Source organism: Oreochromis niloticus, linkage group LG16 (assembly GCF_001858045.2).
Source record: "Oreochromis niloticus isolate F11D_XX linkage group LG16, O_niloticus_UMD_NMBU, whole genome shotgun sequence".
NCBI lineage: Eukaryota > Metazoa > Chordata > Actinopteri > Cichliformes > Cichlidae > Oreochromis > Oreochromis niloticus.
In genome coordinates this window covers 31,120,735-31,138,278 of record NC_031987.2, presented here as the reverse complement: position 1 = coordinate 31,138,278, position 17,544 = coordinate 31,120,735, and the positions used below count along the sequence as shown (strand labels likewise).

General features: G+C 40.0%; 1 protein-coding gene across 4 annotated transcripts in view; it reads right to left on the bottom strand.

Moving 5' to 3' along the window:
- kdm6a (lysine (K)-specific demethylase 6A) overlaps nt 1-17,544 on the bottom strand; it is a 55,273-nt gene that overhangs the window by 36,214 nt on the left and 1,515 nt on the right. For all 4 annotated transcript variants that reach the window (XM_025903557.1, XM_025903556.1, XM_003449589.5 and 1 more), the window contains exons 3-6: nt 14,587-14,695; nt 14,251-14,300; nt 10,401-10,459; nt 210-330 (exon numbers count right to left, since the gene is read on the bottom strand). In XM_025903557.1, the coding sequence (XP_025759342.1) occupies nt 210-330; nt 10,401-10,459; nt 14,251-14,300; nt 14,587-14,695 (339 nt within the window). The remainder of the gene's footprint in view (nt 1-209; nt 331-10,400; nt 10,460-14,250; nt 14,301-14,586; nt 14,696-17,544) is intronic.

Here is a 17,544-nt window from a genome sequence, read left to right as displayed (position 1 = left end):
CCGGAGGTTTCTTCCTGTTAAAAGGGAGATTTTCCTTCCCACTGTCGCCAAAGAGCTTGCTCATAGGCGGTCATTTGATTGTTGGGTTTTTCTCTGTATGTATTATTGTAGGGTCTACTGTACAATATAAAGCGCCTTGAGGCGACTGTTGTTGTGATTTGGCGCTATATAAATAAAACTGAATTGAAAGTGAATTGAATTGAATTTACCTTTAAGCTTGACTCGTAGTCTGTGTTGACTTTAAACATGAATCCCAGTCTCAGATGAATCTCTTTAGCTCTTGAGAAACTGGGATTGATGTAAAGCACCTCCTGGAATGCCTTGATTGCCCTGGAAAAAGACCACAAAAATAGGAGGATTAATAAGAACAGAAACAATACAAACAGTTAACCTAATAAAATATGCCAATATAGCCCATGTGGACACTTTACTACACTACCGATCAATAAAAATAATAATAATAATAATAATACTAATAATGATAATAATGAGGTAATAATATGGAGTATAAAAATGTCCAAGGTAACCAGATAAGTGTAAATGCTACTTTGAAAAGAAAAAAAAAAAGAATAAAAACTCGGTTTTACAAATGGGATTTCACTCATTTACCATCTCAGAAATTAGGTTGAGATAAGGGATGAGGACCTAATATTAGCCATTTAAGGCAGCAAGATGCGTTGCTTGATGCTACTTTTACAAAAAAAAAAAAAAAAAAAAAAAAAAAAAAAAAATTCGTAATCATTTCACTGTACAAACAGCTGCAGGCAATTTGTTTACTTCAATTAGATAAAAATGGCTTCAGCAATGTATCAGTATATTGTACTGTAGCCTTTACAGGGAGTGCAGAATTATTAGGCAAATTAATATTTTGTCCACATCATCCTCTTCATGCATGTTGTCTTACTCCAAGCTGTATAGGCTCGAAAGCCTACTACCAATTAAGCATATTAGGTGATGTGCATCTCTGTAATGAGAAGGGGTGTGGTCTAATGACATCAACACCCTATATCAGGTGTGCATAATTATTAGGCAACTTCCTTTCCTTTGGCAAAATGGGTCAAAAGAAGGACTTGACAGGCTCAGAAAAGTCAAAAATAGTGAGATATCTTGCAGAGGGATGCAGCAGTCTTAAAATTGCAAAGCTTCTGAAGCGTGATCATCGAACAATCAAGCGTTTCATTCAAAATAGTCAACAGGGCCGCAAGAAGCGTGTGGAAAAACCAAGGCGCAAAATAACTGCCCATGAACTGAGAAAAGTCAAGCGTGCAGCTGCCAAGATGCCACTTGCCACCAGTTTGGCCATATTTCAGAGCTGCAACATCACTGGAGTGCCCAAAAGCACAAGGTGTGCAATACTCAGAGACATGGCCAAGGTAAGAAAGGCTGAAAGACGACCACCACTGAACAAGACACACAAGCTGAAACGTCAAGACTGGGCCAAGAAATATCTCAAGACTGATTTTTCTAAGGTTTTATGGACTGATGAAATGAGAGTGAGTCTTGATGGGCCAGATGGATGGGCCCGTGGCTGGATTGGTAAAGGGCAGAGAGCTCCAGTCCGACTCAGACGCCAGCAAGGTGGAGGTGGAGTACTGGTTTGGGCTGGTATCATCAAAGATGAGCTTGTGGGGCCTTTTCGGGTTGAGGATGAAGTCAAGCTCAACTCCCAGTCCTACTGCCAGTTTCTGGAAGACACCTTCTTCAAGCAGTGGTACAGGAAGAAGTCTGCATCCTTCAAGAAAAACATGATTTTCATGCAGGACAATGCTCCATCACACGCGTCCAAGTACTCCACAGCGTGGCTGGCAAGAAAGGGTATAAAAGAAGAAAAACTAATGACATGGCCTCCTTGTTCACCTGATCTGAACCCCATTGAGAACCTGTGGTCCATCATCAAATGTGAGATTTACAAGGAGGGAAAACAGTACACCTCTCTGAACAGTGTCTGGGAGGCTGTGGTTGCTGCTGCACGCAATGTTGATGGTGAACAGATCAAAACACTGACAGAATCCATGGATGGCAGGCTTTTGAGTGTCCTTGCAAAGAAAGGTGGCTATATTGGTCACTGATTTGTTTTTGTTTTGTTTTTGAATGTCAGAAATGTATATTTGTGAATGTGGAGATGTTATATTGGTTTCACTGGTAAAAATAAATAATTGAAATGGGTATATATTTGTTTTTTGTTAAGTTGCCTAATAATTATGCACAGTAATAGTCACCTGCACACACAGATATCCCCCTAAAATAGCTAAAACTAAAAACAAACTAAAAACTACTTCCAAAAACATTCAGCTTTGATATTAATGAGTTTTTTGGGTTCATTGAGAACATGGTTGTTGTTCAATAATAAAATTATTCCTCAAAAATACAACTTGCCTAATAATTCTGCACTCCCTGTATGGTCAGTGGACAGTGTCTTCCCATTATTCTTCTAGGTGCTGCAGATACTACTGTATATTGGTATCTACCAGCCCAAATCTATGATACACATGATTCCATGTGGGCTTCACGCATGTGTTTTTTCCCAAAAGTACATTTGTTTTCCTCTTTGCTTGCTTGCAAAGTTCACAACAGGGTCAACTATGTGGAGGCACTCAATCAACTCATCACTGTAGTAAAGATGTAGTTATGTGCACTTTGTTAGCTTACTATATTCATAAGATGGTTTTTCATGGCAAGTAGTCTGGTGGGAGCCAGAGACATCTCACTTGAGCTGTTACATGTTTGCATACATATAGAAGCATAACTTGTAGCTAAAGAAACCATTTCAGGGCTACAATATTTAACTGAGTAATTCCAATAACTCGATTATAAAAAAAAAAATTTCTCAACACGAACTTTGCTTCGATGCTTCGGTTAACGCATGGCTCTGTATTGCGCCAATGTGTTAAATGATGTAAACATGAGGGTTTCACACGCAAGTGCGACTAAAAATGGACCTTCAGTATAAATGTGTTTAGGAGCAGCGTGTGAATAAAAATTCTGACAACATTAAGCCCACACAGGCCCCAGTTTTAAACAAAAACACTGATAAAATAACAGCAGCAGTAGTGATAAAGTTGGCACAGTTTAACGTGGACCCGGAGTCTGTTTACACACTGCAAAGAGCAAAGAGGTGGAGCCATTACCGAGATGGTGAGCTCGGGTAGAGTGAAAGAAAAACGTGTTTCTAGTGTCGTAAACAGCAGCGCTCTTCCTGTGATCACCATTAATGCCTTTAGTGGAAAAAAAGCGAGCCGGAGTCCTTCATCAAAAAAACACCCAATCAACAAACTCTGATGTAAAGAAAAGCAAAACTTTGTAGCTACTCCATCCACTTGTTTTACACAGATAAAAATCTGCAGTAAATCTGAAGAAGTTGTATAAAAATGTGCAGATGAACACTTAACGTAGTCTGACACCATGTTTAAATTGTACATTGTGGCTTCAAAGTCAGGGACCAGGGTCTGAGACCACTTGTAGTCAACTTGCCCGTCTTCAAATCAACACTGGTGTGTCAATATGGCGGTAGAATGGGGATAAAACAGCAATAAGACCCAGTTGGTCCGCTACCACTGTTTTGTTTTTTTTTTGGGGGGGGGGGGGGGGGGGGTTCCTCTAAATCAGTTCATGAGCAACTTGGCACTTATGACATGTGGTTTAACACATTTGTTAAGCATTGTACATGCAATCTGTTTGTGATAATACTGCAATCTCAAATCTGTTCCCGCCTACATCTGACCTGCAGAGCTGTACCCTGGGCCAGGGACGGACTTGCCAGCTTTGGACCGTGCAGAATCAACTCCTTCAGCCACAGGCTGGGCCAGATCTAAACACGGCAAACTTTGAACTTATTTATTTCTAAACAAGTAAAGACGTAGCAAACTATATGCATTTCACCTAGAGCAAAAGTCAGGGAGCAAGTAACAAGGCTGAAGAGGAATCGGTAAATATGATACAAATGTAAACACTTCTGTTTGAAATTGTTGGTAACTGTGTGAAGGCTTGAGGACTGAGACTCGAATGGAGCGCAGGATTTGACCTTAGAGTTGCTTTATTGCAAACTGTTCCTCCATATGAGCCTGAAATCCATGTGTAACACCTGACATATACGATGTTTAGAAGAACAAAACATTATTTATTGTCAGTTCCAAGCTGTCCGCATGTTAATGAAGATGCTCTTACTGTGCCGGGTGTTCAAATATGATCGATCAGGGGTTTTCTACAGTGTGCGAAACATAACTGATGCGATGCACCGGGGCTGCTGTCTCACATCCTACAGTTAGAAAGCCTTGCTGTGAGAGGATCTCTGAAAAAATGTCATGCAAAGTTTACTGGCTTTGCAAATGATGACTTTTCCACTCGATAAAAGTTAACGTGAAGGTTCCTGATGGTTAGAGACAAATACAATCGCATGGCAGGATGCTGTAAACGGACCAAACTTCAGTCAGGAGAACAACTGAGATAATCCATCCACAATACGAGGTTAGTCATTAATATATTGCGACAACATGGGAATAGAGCAGCTGTGATAGAATACAGCATTAATGAATCAATGGTACAGAAGTGGAGGAAGCAAGAAGAATGAGTTGAATAAAGTTAGATTTATCTGACTGCTTTGTTTCGCTTAATGTGCCTTATAATCCCGTGCACCTTATGGTCCGAAAAATATGTATTTGACTTTTTTATTTGGCACACTGCAGTTTAATGTTGCAAAGCACCTCTTTTTAACTTCAGTGGATATTATACATGGTTATGCTCAGGATATGTCAGCCCATTTCTACTGGAAATGCCTTTTGGTTAAACTTTCAGCAAGGAATTTGCATTTGCACTGTTAAATTTTTATATAGCTGTAATGCACATAAAAAACAGCTGCTTGTTTAAGTGAAAATAAATGGATGGGTTTTTGGTTTTTTTTGCGCTAGCAAAGTTGTGGAGTTGTATTTTGTCTCGCAGAAATTATATCGTCAGTTATATCGTTATCGCAAATTTTCAAATATATATCGTGATATATATTTTTGGCCATATCGCCCTGCTCTACTGCTCACTATAAAAAAAAAAACAAAGGAAGTAAGCTGAATCCTTGTATGTGTCTTGCATTAGAATTCTCCTCCTTCCATTAAGTTGAGTTTGGTTCTACTGTTTCAGTAAAATACCAGCATCATTGTGGAGCAGGAACATGCGGGACTCGGCTATAAACACTGAGGAAAGAGCGACAGAAGAGAGCTTAAGCTTTAAGCCATCCAGCCGTGCCGATTACACACTTGTTCTGGTAACACCTTTCCCTCTCATTCCAAATAAACAGTCCAAGAGGCAACTATAACACACATTGGCACAAAATAAGACATGCTTTTCAGTGCCCAAACAGTAACTCAGGTTTGTGCTCTTTGATATGTCATGGAGCAAACCACTGATTAAAATTTGTTGGCAATTTGTCTGCATTTATAGATTAGACGGCAATTAATAGCAAACCTTCATCAATCTATTGAAGAGGGACTGGAGTCTGCCCGCCCTCGGACTTCCCACCCAGAGGCTGAGCAGTTGACTTGTGACCAAAGTTGGGTGCCCAGAGCAGAGGGCACTCAGCCTCTGGCCTCCCAGAGGGTAACTGCATTGACTTGCAACTGTTCCCAGATAGAAAAAAAACAAACAAACACACACACCCAAAAGCCAAGCTTATTTACCAGTGGTTTTTCCTGGTTGCACAATTTGCCATCCTACTTTTTTACTCTAGTCTGAAACAGGTTTCAGTTCACATAAACTTGACGTGACAATGGTATAATGTTCCCTTAAAGCTAACAAGAGGACTTCATATCTTGCTCCCTAGTTGCCAGCAATAAGCTGAACTAATTTCTCAGTTCAGCCCAGAAAAAGGCAAACAGACTTTCCGCTGTACCGTTTTTTTTATCTGTAAAATAAAAGCAAAGTGCACATGCAATCCCTCCCTCCTTTTTTTAAACAAATCCGTCCTTGTAATGTCAAATATAGCACAGCCAGCAGAAAATAGAGAGCGATTATTTAAGGATGACAGTATGCTCAGCAGTTTGAAAATTCAAGTCCCCAAATTTCTCTTCAACACTTGTCATTTTGCTGCAAGCTAAAAATCTGTCATTCAGTAACAGTGCCTGCAAAGTGGATCTGGTCTATATCGGTGGGTCTGGCTTCACAAGTGTAGTGTATGTCAGAGCAATCGGAAATTTGCTAGCATGACAGCAGCCTTTCAACATTTCAGCACCGACCTCTCAGCAATATTGAAATAAACTAACCTACAGTACAGAGACGAGAGCACATTAAAACACAGACAAACACTAGTTTCCAGTTGAAGCCACTCACTGTGTAGCTATGACAACAATGGCAACTGCATATCAGCACGAAGCCCTTCTCCTGTATGGCAGGGCACTCAGCTCACTGCTGACTGGGTGCAACACACAGATACACGCACACACACACAAACGGCAGCCTGACTGAACTCATTGCCCTCATTCCCTCCTCCCTGTTTATCTGGGCCCTCCCTCTCTCCCTCCCCTCTGTGTTCATCCTCCCCTCCCTAAATGGCACAATCCAAAGTGAAGCTGCTCTACCAAATAGGTTGTGACACACAGCATAAGGCAGACTCGAGCCAAAGGATGAACACAGGGTGACCCAGGCCTTTAGAAAAGACCATTCAAAAACAAAAAGATGCACATCTGAAATATGGCTACTGGTTGGTGACCATTTGAAATTGAATGTCCAACATTATTTCAACATCAAAATTAGAAAGGCATTTATGACCTAATATCTTCTCCTTCCATTGTGGCTTTCTTTTTCTTTCTTTTTTCTTTTTAATAAGCACTAAGAATCACAAGCTTGTAGGAGAAGGCTAAACACCCAGGCCAGCATCCCTCTCTGGATATGCAAAACTACAGCGTTGTGAAGTAACATTCACCGTTTGACAGCTCAGCATTCCTTTGGGCCTCCGGCTCAAGTTGACGTAATCTGACCTTGAGGGCCCAACATGACATGCTCCCCTCCCCCATTAACATACCCCAACACTGACAGCCGTTTTACACAAAGAGATTCAAATACCTGTCAAAGCCATGGTTTCATCTTAGTGTGAATGAAACATGACTGTACAGCTCTACAACCACTGTTTGCACTGAGAGACTCAGAAGGCACTTAGAAAAGATATTACATATGTCGAGCAAGAGGGCAAAGGATGAATATGCAGGCTCTGCAGACAAAAATTTCTCTGCAATTCAGCAAACTCAGACATAGTTTATCACTTGAAACATGCAAGCAGTCTTAGACTAACCATTTAGAACTTCATGTAAAAATCTTCTTGCTCTTTATTGTACACAGACTTTTCTGCGCGGGTCTCTCAGCTACACTAATAGCCCTTTTCCAATAGTACCTAACAAGCTCGGCCCGATCCCCTTTTTGGTCGTTTTTCCATTAAAATTGAGTACCACCTAATGCAGGTGAAGCCCTTTCCCTAGTTGCCCGGTTTTAAAAATTAGAGTTTTGATTTTTGTGAAAGAGATGTGCTCATGTGACTCATCGATGGACGCCATAGACTAGCCAAACAGTGGAATGCAGTCTGTTGACGTCACATTTTCAGATCGCTTGGAATCCCGGTACTAAAAAATGGAGTACTGGGTACCAGATGCTAGCACCTAATGGAATACCTTCGAGACGAGCCGAGCTGACCCAAGTACGTATTAGTAGGAAAATACTGTAACAGCCACCCAATCATATTTTTCTATTCCTTTGCATTTTTTCACACATCCAAAGACAACAACTCATTTGCTGTTGAGCCATTCCCTCAGTTTTGAGAGTTAGGGACTACTAAGCAGCCCACTTATGTTTCCCTACAGGAAGGCTTGTCATGCTGCTGAGTCTCACTCCCCACCAGTAGACTCCAACTATACTGGTGAGGACTGCAGTTATTGACAATAGTACTTTTTGTGCTCTGGAGATACACTAAGTAAGAGGGCTACTCCAACTAGAACCTGAAACTGGAGCACAGACGAGTAGTCATTTCTGATCCTGAAGCCTGACAGGTGCATGTGTAGCCGGCGCACTGTAATGTACAACGTAATTTTAAATTTGATAGGAAATATCTGCCTACAGATAATACATTGGTTGGTCATTAGACAAAAATGCTGGACATTACTTGAAAGTATTTGATCTTAAATGAAAGTGAAAGTTCTACAATAGGGATTCAGTGAAATAGACCCAGGAACAAGGTGGTCCTTTACAGGGTAAAAAGCACTAATGTAGTAAAAGACTTACTAAAGAAGGTTTTCAAGCTTTAAAAGCTTGGCTTAGGCTAGGGGAAAAAATAAGATGTTCTGCTGGTGTAGCTTATGAAAGCAATAAAATCAACAGGCCCACAGGTAACAGGCACAGACACAGCATAGAGCTGGGCGATAAAACGATAACGATATGTATTGCGAAATAACTTTTTCTCGATAGAAAAATTAAACTATTGCGATAGGGCTCATCTCTCTTGTCCTCTTAAAAAAAAAAAGAAAAAAAAGAACAGCCAATCCAAATTAAGTAGCGCAGAGCCGAACCAATCACAGCTGCAGCGTCACGTCACGTGACTTGTTACGTACAGCACAAGCGCCAAGGCGGACATGTGTATTTGTTTATGCAGCCGTGCAGCCCGGGTAATGAAGGAAAGGAGTTTGCCGACTAGAGAAAAATCAACCGAGAGCGTGAGCGAAGGTTACCGAAGAAAAAACAGATGATGGTTCCAATGCCGGAGAGCTTGTCGAACGGAAGGGCCACAGAAGTTCCGTAGTGTGAAGGTATTTCGGCTATTTCAAGTCTGACAAAAAACAGAGTAGCGCGCACTGTAAATTGTGCCGAAAGCAAGTCTGGAAATACAATAAAGCGGTGCATGCTCAATCTCTGACTGAAAGCGCTAATTCGTCATTCGGCTTTTGTCAGACTAAAGTAACTGTTAAAAGTGTTTGAAAAGCTAAGCTATACAACAAGGAGAGATTGAGAATTTCCTTTTAGTTCTCAGTTTATTTGATATTGACAGAAGTTAGTCAATTTTGTCTGTTCTTCTGTAAAACGACCTAAGATTTATTTTTAGAATTAATATTTTGTTTCTAAGTGGAATTGACAATTTAGTAGTCTGTTTTGTTTGTTCTATTTTGAAACTTAAATGCTTTAGCGGCTGCCTTTTGTGTAGTTTGCAATATTTGCCTTTATTTATCTGAAACTGAAGTCTCATGTTCCTTAAGTACATCTGCCCTGTTGAACTTATTATGGGAAATAAATATTTTAATTAAAACAAGCTGCTAATTATTTCACATTTTACTTGTGAGCAACGGCACATTTAAATCTTACAAATATAGTTATTTGGCTTATATCGTGATATATATCGTTATCGCCTGAAATGAAAAAAACATATCGTGATATGAAAAAATCTTATATCGCCCAGCTCTAACACAGCAGCAGGTCAGCCTCTACAGCCTGGTATATAAGAAAGCTACACCCCTGGCTTCCATAAGTCTGGTTACAAGATTTGTTTGATGCCACGTCAGTCGGTGCAGCAAAATGACTACACTCACATCACAGACTTATCTGCTACATTCTAATGCAATAAGTGTCAACGCTCATCACGTCTTTGCACATCAACACCAGCGGCAGCAGAACAAAACAATGTGAATACAGTCTTAGCCTCCAAGATTTTATACAATCATGATACACAAGTGGAAAGTCTGTTGTGCCATCAAACATATCGGTTAAAAGGATTTAAGAAAGCAAAAAAAGAGTCAAGAATATTTTTACCAGCATGTGTAATTTTTAAAAAATTAAATGGCAGAGGTGGTGATAACTTTCACCAATTCCACAACCTTGAGGGTGCCAGTGCCTCTTGTCTTGGCTTACTGGGAATACTTAATGGAATACAAAGACATCATTCATTACACACAAAGTTTCTCTAGTGCAACAGATGTAAAAATTTAATGACAAAAAGTGCCTGCTAACAGCATATAAATCACAGAAACACAGAAAAGTGTACTTTCAATAGCTGGAAAAGCAATACTTCAACGAACACACACACTACTAATGCCTGGCAATAATATGTCAAGTGCCTATTGAGCACTGGGAATTCAAAAAAGGATTTCTCTTACTCTTATCTGCATATTAGCTTGATACACGAAGGCAGCCTTCAGTCCAGAGGGAAACCTTGCCTTACAACTGTTCTGTCTCTCCCTGAAACTGTTCTGGTTTTATCAAGTTTCTTTGTCTTCACATAAAGTTGGGGTGACATAGCGTGCGTTTATTTACCACAAGGTCAGAGCATTCCACAGCAAAGGAAAAGGGTTTTTTTTAATCCCCACTTGGTTCATGGAGAAACCAATTATAAAACTGGCAAGAGATCACACATGCAATGAGAAACTTTTTTTTCCAAAAGTACTTACCACTGAAATGCATTGTAATGGAAGTAAACCATGCCAAGCCCATATAAAAAGGCAGCATTCTGTGGAGGAAAACAAAGGTTGGAAAATTGTTGTTAAGAGCAAAACAGACATTTTTCAGCTCATTGTTTACTGTACAGAATTTAGCATTAAAGTAAGAGCTAGCAAGGATAACCTTGATGGCACCAAAACATGTTTATACACTGTACATTCAATACTAGTTAAATATATGACTTTTCAAGGCCTTTAATACCACTTTAAAGGAATACTTCCCTGAGGTGAAACAGAGAGCAAGATAGAAGAGAGAAAGTAGAGCCACACTAAACAATAGCCAAAACAGAAAAAAGTTTTTCCGTTTTCAATTTTAGGGTCCTGAATCCTTCTTCTTACTTGTTTTTTAAATGTCAAAATGTGAATCATCTCTGCTGTCTACCTGACACTACTCTAAGTAAAAGCAGTGATCACCATGCTTCAGTTCACCTCACTGTTGATAACTTTCACACCCTGCTAGCTGATTTGATTTATTCATTTTTAATGGCAGAGCCAAAACTCTGTGGACAGTAGTAATGGTGCCTAACTTCCTATCTCAGTGATCCTTTTATATGGAAATCTGGTTCAGGTTTTGTGTTTAACTCATGTCCAAAATCAGTCATGAGTCATTGTCTCCCTTCCCCCCATATTAGTGCAGTGATCTATACATGGCACACAAACAAAACGATGCATTGTTACATAAATAAAACACTTTCTTTCTGTTACAGTATTTATTTTTTATTTTTGCTTTGTTAAAGGGCAGGCAGTCTCATTGGGACTGGCACTAAGTGGGGGAAATCGAGACTACGAGCTTACATTATCACTTCACTGTGGTGAACTGTAAGCAGGGAGCTGTCAGGTCCGATCACAGTCGAACTCTCAACACCTCTGTTTAATGGGCCTGCTGCAGCACATGAAGAGCACGGGCTGGACACCATCATAACATGGACAATTTGACTAAAGTTCAAATAATGCTGTAAGGAAAAAAAAAAAAAACTACTGATTTGAGGCTTAAGCTAACAAATTACACAATGGGGGGACCATGATTATGGATGAGGTAATTGTGAAGGGGTAGACAGAAATAGAGCACGTTTTTTGTCTCCTTCCCCTGAAGTGCTTTTGTGATCCTCTTTCTCACCATATTAAGTTTGCTTTTCCCCTCACAATATTGTCTGTGATCCTCTTGAACCATACAAATAAGTTAATGTGCTAGTTCATGCCAGGCATGATACACTTGTAATTTAGCAGGACAATCTACACATGCTACAAGAGAGGATGTGCGACACTTCACTTAACGTTATTGCTTTTAGTTTAGACAGAATACAGGTGCAAACTCTCAGCACAGCCGCTGCACTTTCCAAAAATCTTGGGATTACTAAAAAACTGCACAAAGACAACAAATCATATGACCACACTGAAGAAAAACAAGCTTAAAACTGTTGTGCTATGAACTTGCTTCAAAGCAGTTGGCAACAAAATACTAAAAAATTTGTTATGATAGGAGAAAACAAAATCATAACAAACATAGTTCATTAGTAGCATAGCAGTGTACAAAAAATAAAAATAAACGAGCATCCCCAAAAGGGGATTCATTACACAGTGAAAGACTAATGTTCAACTGGGCATGTACCGATCCAGTAGCTGGACTGGATATCAGTCCAATCCGGACTTCAAAAACTGGCTCTGATACCAATCGATCTAAAGTCTATTCATTCAGTTCTACACCGCACATTAGCAACAGAGCAATGGCCACTAATGGGACCGCCAAGATAGCATAGAGGAAGCTTATTTTGCAGGCATACCTTGATGCATGCTCAGTCATCCAGGTAAGAAAATCCCAAAAGGTTGATTCTGTTCATCTGGACTCAAGGAGGGGGCCTAAGGGTACATCTTTCGCCATCTTACACTGCTGTGATTGCAGCCATTCCCCAACTCTCTGTGAATGGTACTCATGGCCATTAATCAGTGATCTTTGATCAATGGTTTGCATATTAATGACCAAGGAACTGACCTCACAGCCCATCGTTTATTCAGTGGGCTGGTTTCAGTTATTGTGCAATTGTACTGTTTATAAGGTTGGGGAAACCTGCAGCCCCAGCCTCAGCTGGCTGAAGAAGTCACTTGGATGAGTGAGGAAACGTTTCTCCCACTGAAAACACTACGTCCAGATGAACAGAATCAACCTTTTGGGCTTTGCAGACATAGTTTTTCTTTAACCAAAAACTGTGATTAAGTTAGTTGATATGACTTAAAGGCTCCAGCGAACATGCTTACACCATCTCTCTCTAGCTCGGTCGCTTTCAGTGCTGAGATGAAACCAAACACCAGCATCTTTCTCTCTCTCTCTCACTTGTTGTGTTATAGTAAGTTTGAAACTAGCTAAACGTAAAGTAATACAGATGATTCCCTGCTAACCACTGATTCTGCATTACTTTGCTCCGTTAATGAATGGTTTTGTGTAGACTTTGTCAAAATAAACCGACATATGAACTGGAACACTAAATAACCATATTGTGGGAACTAATCTACAAGGAAAGAAGGCTGCTAGTGCTACCTGCAGCATCATGTGCCCAGTGTTAGGCACAGCACAATCAGAAAGACATTTCAGCAACATTTAAGATAGAATTTCTTTCCTGAATAATGTGACTAATGGTTTAAGGTGGCAAAACACACATGCTAGATCTGGGACACTGTTTAACCTCAGTTAAATCAGTTATCTTGTTGATTAAATTGTAACTGTTTTCTGACTTATAGACTAGCTGACTAGCCTGATTTCTTTATTTTATTCCATCCAGTAGTAAATTAGTTAATGCTGTAAAGCCATGGTTATTCTTGATGCAAATTTGATGTCACTGGAACTGCAATTTAGGCAGGTTGTCATCCTGCTACAGTCTCTTCCTAAATAATAAGCGAACAGTGAAAAATCCAAAGTTAGAGGTGAAATAAAGCCTCCCACCAATGCACGTTTAAACCTTTGACACAGCACAGAATAACAAAATCCCCTGACCTCTAAGAGGCTATGAAAAGTGGAATTGCGATAGTTCAAAACAAACAGTAGAAAGGAGCCTTTAACCTTCATGCCACAGCATTTCCAAAGTGACTCTGCTCTCTGCACAGATATAAAAAACACAAACTAGCTGGCAACAACTGGCAAACTTCAGCTTTCAAAACGGTTACATAATACTGCTGACTAAATGACCTGTAATCAAGCCAGTTAATATGAAATCATGATTTCTGCCGTCTTTGCGAGACTGTTATTTTAGTTAACTGTATGCTTCCATCCATCCACCCATCTTCCTGGTATTGTATCCAGTTCAAAGAATGCACTTCAAGTTTCAGCAGGATAACTAAACAGCAAAAAAGAAATCCACGCTATATTCACACTGACATGACTACCAATCTCCAAGCTCTATAAACTTATATCAAACTGTCAATCACAGGATCTATTCCAGCAGTGGCTCTGGACTAGGAGTGAATAATCTAAAGCAGGTTGCTGGGGCGCATTTTACAGGCTAACTGTCAGCCAGTCAAGCATTGTTTGGTATGTGCACACTGTTTAAGGACAATGACATGCTGAACATTCTTGCATCTGAGCAGTTGTTACCCTCTACCGCCCCTCAGTACCTGCAGTGCATTTAAGGCACAGTTTCTGATGCTGACCTGTTCCTTTCTGCCAGCTCAAAAACAAAAGCAGTAGAAAAATCGGTAATAGGGGATGTTGTGTATCCCAGAAAAAAAATCAGTCCTAGCAAATTAAAATAAATAAATAAATGAATACAGCTTTTTGATGGCTGTGTTACATATAAGAGTCATGAAAGCTTACCTTCCAGTAGTCCGACTGTAAACTGAAGTACCTCTGGTATGCAGATAATGCTAAATATAAGAACATAAAACAGACAGAGGGAAAGACTCAACAGGATGTAAACAATTAGTGACAATGTTAAAAGCTGAGCATATTTACTTCTGTTACACTTCAACGCTTCCCAGCAGGAAAGCACAAATGACCTAATCTGAATATTTCATCATCAGCATTTTTTTAACCAGAGTAAAGAAACAAGAGTGAAGTCAAATTTTTACTGGGAAAAAAAATTATCTCTTAGTGGATCCTAAGAAGCAGATTTGAGAGGAACAGGGAGCCATCTACACTCTGGTCTCTCACCTTTTGAATAATCCTCCAGCAGAAGGTTGAAGTGGCCGAGCTGGCAGAAAATGTCAGGGTCCACTTTCCCCTCTGCTTTCAGGATGAGGGCATCATAGCAGCTAACAGCCTAAATAAAAGAGCGATAGCAGTGAAGAGTTTAAAAGGGTGTGACTGACAACAGTAAGGTAGATGTTCAGTTTGTCCTGTGCATATTACAGAGAAGTTATGAGGCTATAAAGGACCGATATGACCAATGCTTAGGTCACCGGATAAGCTTTATTGGAGGTAACGTTCTGACACAGTTGACTCACATACTATCAAAGGGATATCCTTTTCAAACCTTCTAGACCTGTTTTGCATAGTACCAGCTCTGTGCCCAAATATGGACCTGGAAAGTCAGTATTTAAACAATGGATAAACAAATTACGCGCTATAGCCCGTGCTGCAGTCACTAAGGACAAATGATTGATGAGTATGACTGTGTGCGTACATGAGAGGGTAAAATAAAGGCAGAAAAACAATTGTATGATTTGGAACCGCTGAACTAAATTAAATGTAACTCAACTGACAAAAATAAATGGTAAGTGAACTGAACAGAGTGTACTGTGAATTTGGGCATACAGAATGAGCAGGAAAGACATGTGCTGCATTTACAGACAAAAAGATGACATTAGAGCATAATCTCAAAGCAGAATACTAGCATACTTTGGAAGTATGCTAGTCTTGTTGAGCTGGTAACAATCACAGAAACAAAAATGGTAAATTGTAAATTGACTGGTGCTTATATAGCGCTTTTCTACTCTGCCTGATTACTCAAAGTGCTTTACAGAACTTGCTTTATACCAGCTACAACTCAGCAAAGAACTAACTTTATCACTGTCAGGTTAGGGTCATGTGACGCGAGTCAGATTAATATTTCAACCACAGCAAAAATATCAGTAGTATTTATCTATTTACAGTTTAAGGCTTTGTCACGGACGCTCCTTTTAGAACCTGTTCTAAAACACTGGCACTATCATACTGATGGAGCTGAAGCTGAAAGCACTGATCTCAGTGGCTATTGGATAAGTCACTGCAAGAAATATAGGCAGCGCAAACTGCAGGTATCTTACCACCATAGTTTTCTTACAATGGTAAATGCCCCAATGTCTGCAAGCAGAGCTACCCAATAACTAGTTCTTAAAACGCTCAAATTGAGTCTGGGTGTCTAATGGGAACCAAGGCAGAACTGGCTCCACACCAGCACTATGTTGGTGGAAAAGAGGTAGTAGTGGATAATGTTAGTGCAAGAACTGGAAATCAGGCTGGTAGCAACAGCCAACACAGAATGGTTCCTTATTTTTGGTTTTGGTTCTTGTTTTGCAGAACTCGTGAGCAGCACTCCATCCTTCTGAATCCCATACACCTCGGTCTAGCATAGACACTTTTTTTCTGCCAGGTGTACTTTGCAAAACAATGATATCCATCTCACTGTACGGCTATGTTGCATGCACAACGTTGCTGCACTGTTTTTAGACAGATATAATTAACTAGCTGCACTGATCCTGAAAATCTGCGCAGTGTTTATCTGTGATCAGTTCTACTGCTCTGCAAAAAAAGGCAACCTTCCATATACTGGTTGTTTACAGCAGAGGCATATTTTTCAGAGATTCTGGCAAAGTATTTTTTCAGATAATTGACTCAGTAACTCTTCGTTATTACAAGACCTTGAGGCGACTGTTGTTGGGATTTGGCGCTATATAAATAAAATTGAACTGAATTGAATTGAACAAGACCTCATGAAAAAAAAATTCTGAAAACATTTTTCTTGTTAATGCACCTTATCTAGTGGTCTACAAAAAAACATTCCCGCATGATTCGTCACTGCACATACAACTACGCTAACCTATAGGGCTGTGATGTATCAGAAACTGGTTTAAAAATCCATGCACATTTAAACTACTGTTGTTCTGCTCACGAATTCTGCTTTTGGTGCAGCAGTGAAGTCTGTAGAGACGGTGTCAATCAGCAAGGACCACTTTTGGAACCATTTAAGCAAATTATCATATATTGGACGATGAAAAATCTACTTGTTTCTAATATTCACTATTCATTCGAACAGAGCATCGTGCAAAAAATTAGTCACCTCAAATTTTTAAATGGTAGGATGCGGAAAGAACATAAGAAGAATTGGGTAAAAGCGTAGACTCATTTTGGAAGACACAACTGTATTCAATGGGATACAATCTAAAACACCATCACCAAGAAAGACTCAACAACCAGATGTTTTAAGTTTAACGTTATGATGTTGAACGGTCTGGTTGTCCAGCTATCCAGCAGAGTATGAAGGACAGCAACACCACAAATGTGCAAAGAATGAGTGTAATGGCTCGGCCTAATCTGAAAGTAGACCCTGACAAAACAACGTCCCAAGAAACCTCTTCAACAAGAAACCCAGAAGCCACATGTTGAAGACACATCCAGCACAGGCAGCTCAACTGTAGTAACATTGACTGCATGAACAGGGTTGATGTGTTTCCAACAGACACTGTGCAATCAACTGTAAACCCTGCTTTGCACTTTAATCGTGCATCTTTGTTCTAAAACACAACGCCACCGTCGTTGTATCTTTTATGCGAATGGTGGTTAGCCTAGCCACCGCTGCTAGTTAGCCAGTCAGCTAGCAAACCTTTGCTAGGTATTTTCTCCCTATCCCCGCCATCTTGCGCCAAGTTGAGCAGCCATTATTTTTGCAAGCTTAAATTAATACATAACATTGTTTTTTTCATTCTTAGTGTTCTCCAAGTTATGCCGTAATAGCTATACGTGAGAGCAGGAAGGGGGGTAGGGGGTGGGTAACCGCTGGACAGTTAGCTGCTACATGCTAACAGAGTGAGCTGACGCACAAACCAAACTCTGCCTGCCGTTACTGAGGGGACGGACGACATAGTGCGACACTAATATTTCTGTTAACGTCTCTCGGTAAAAGTCAAGAAA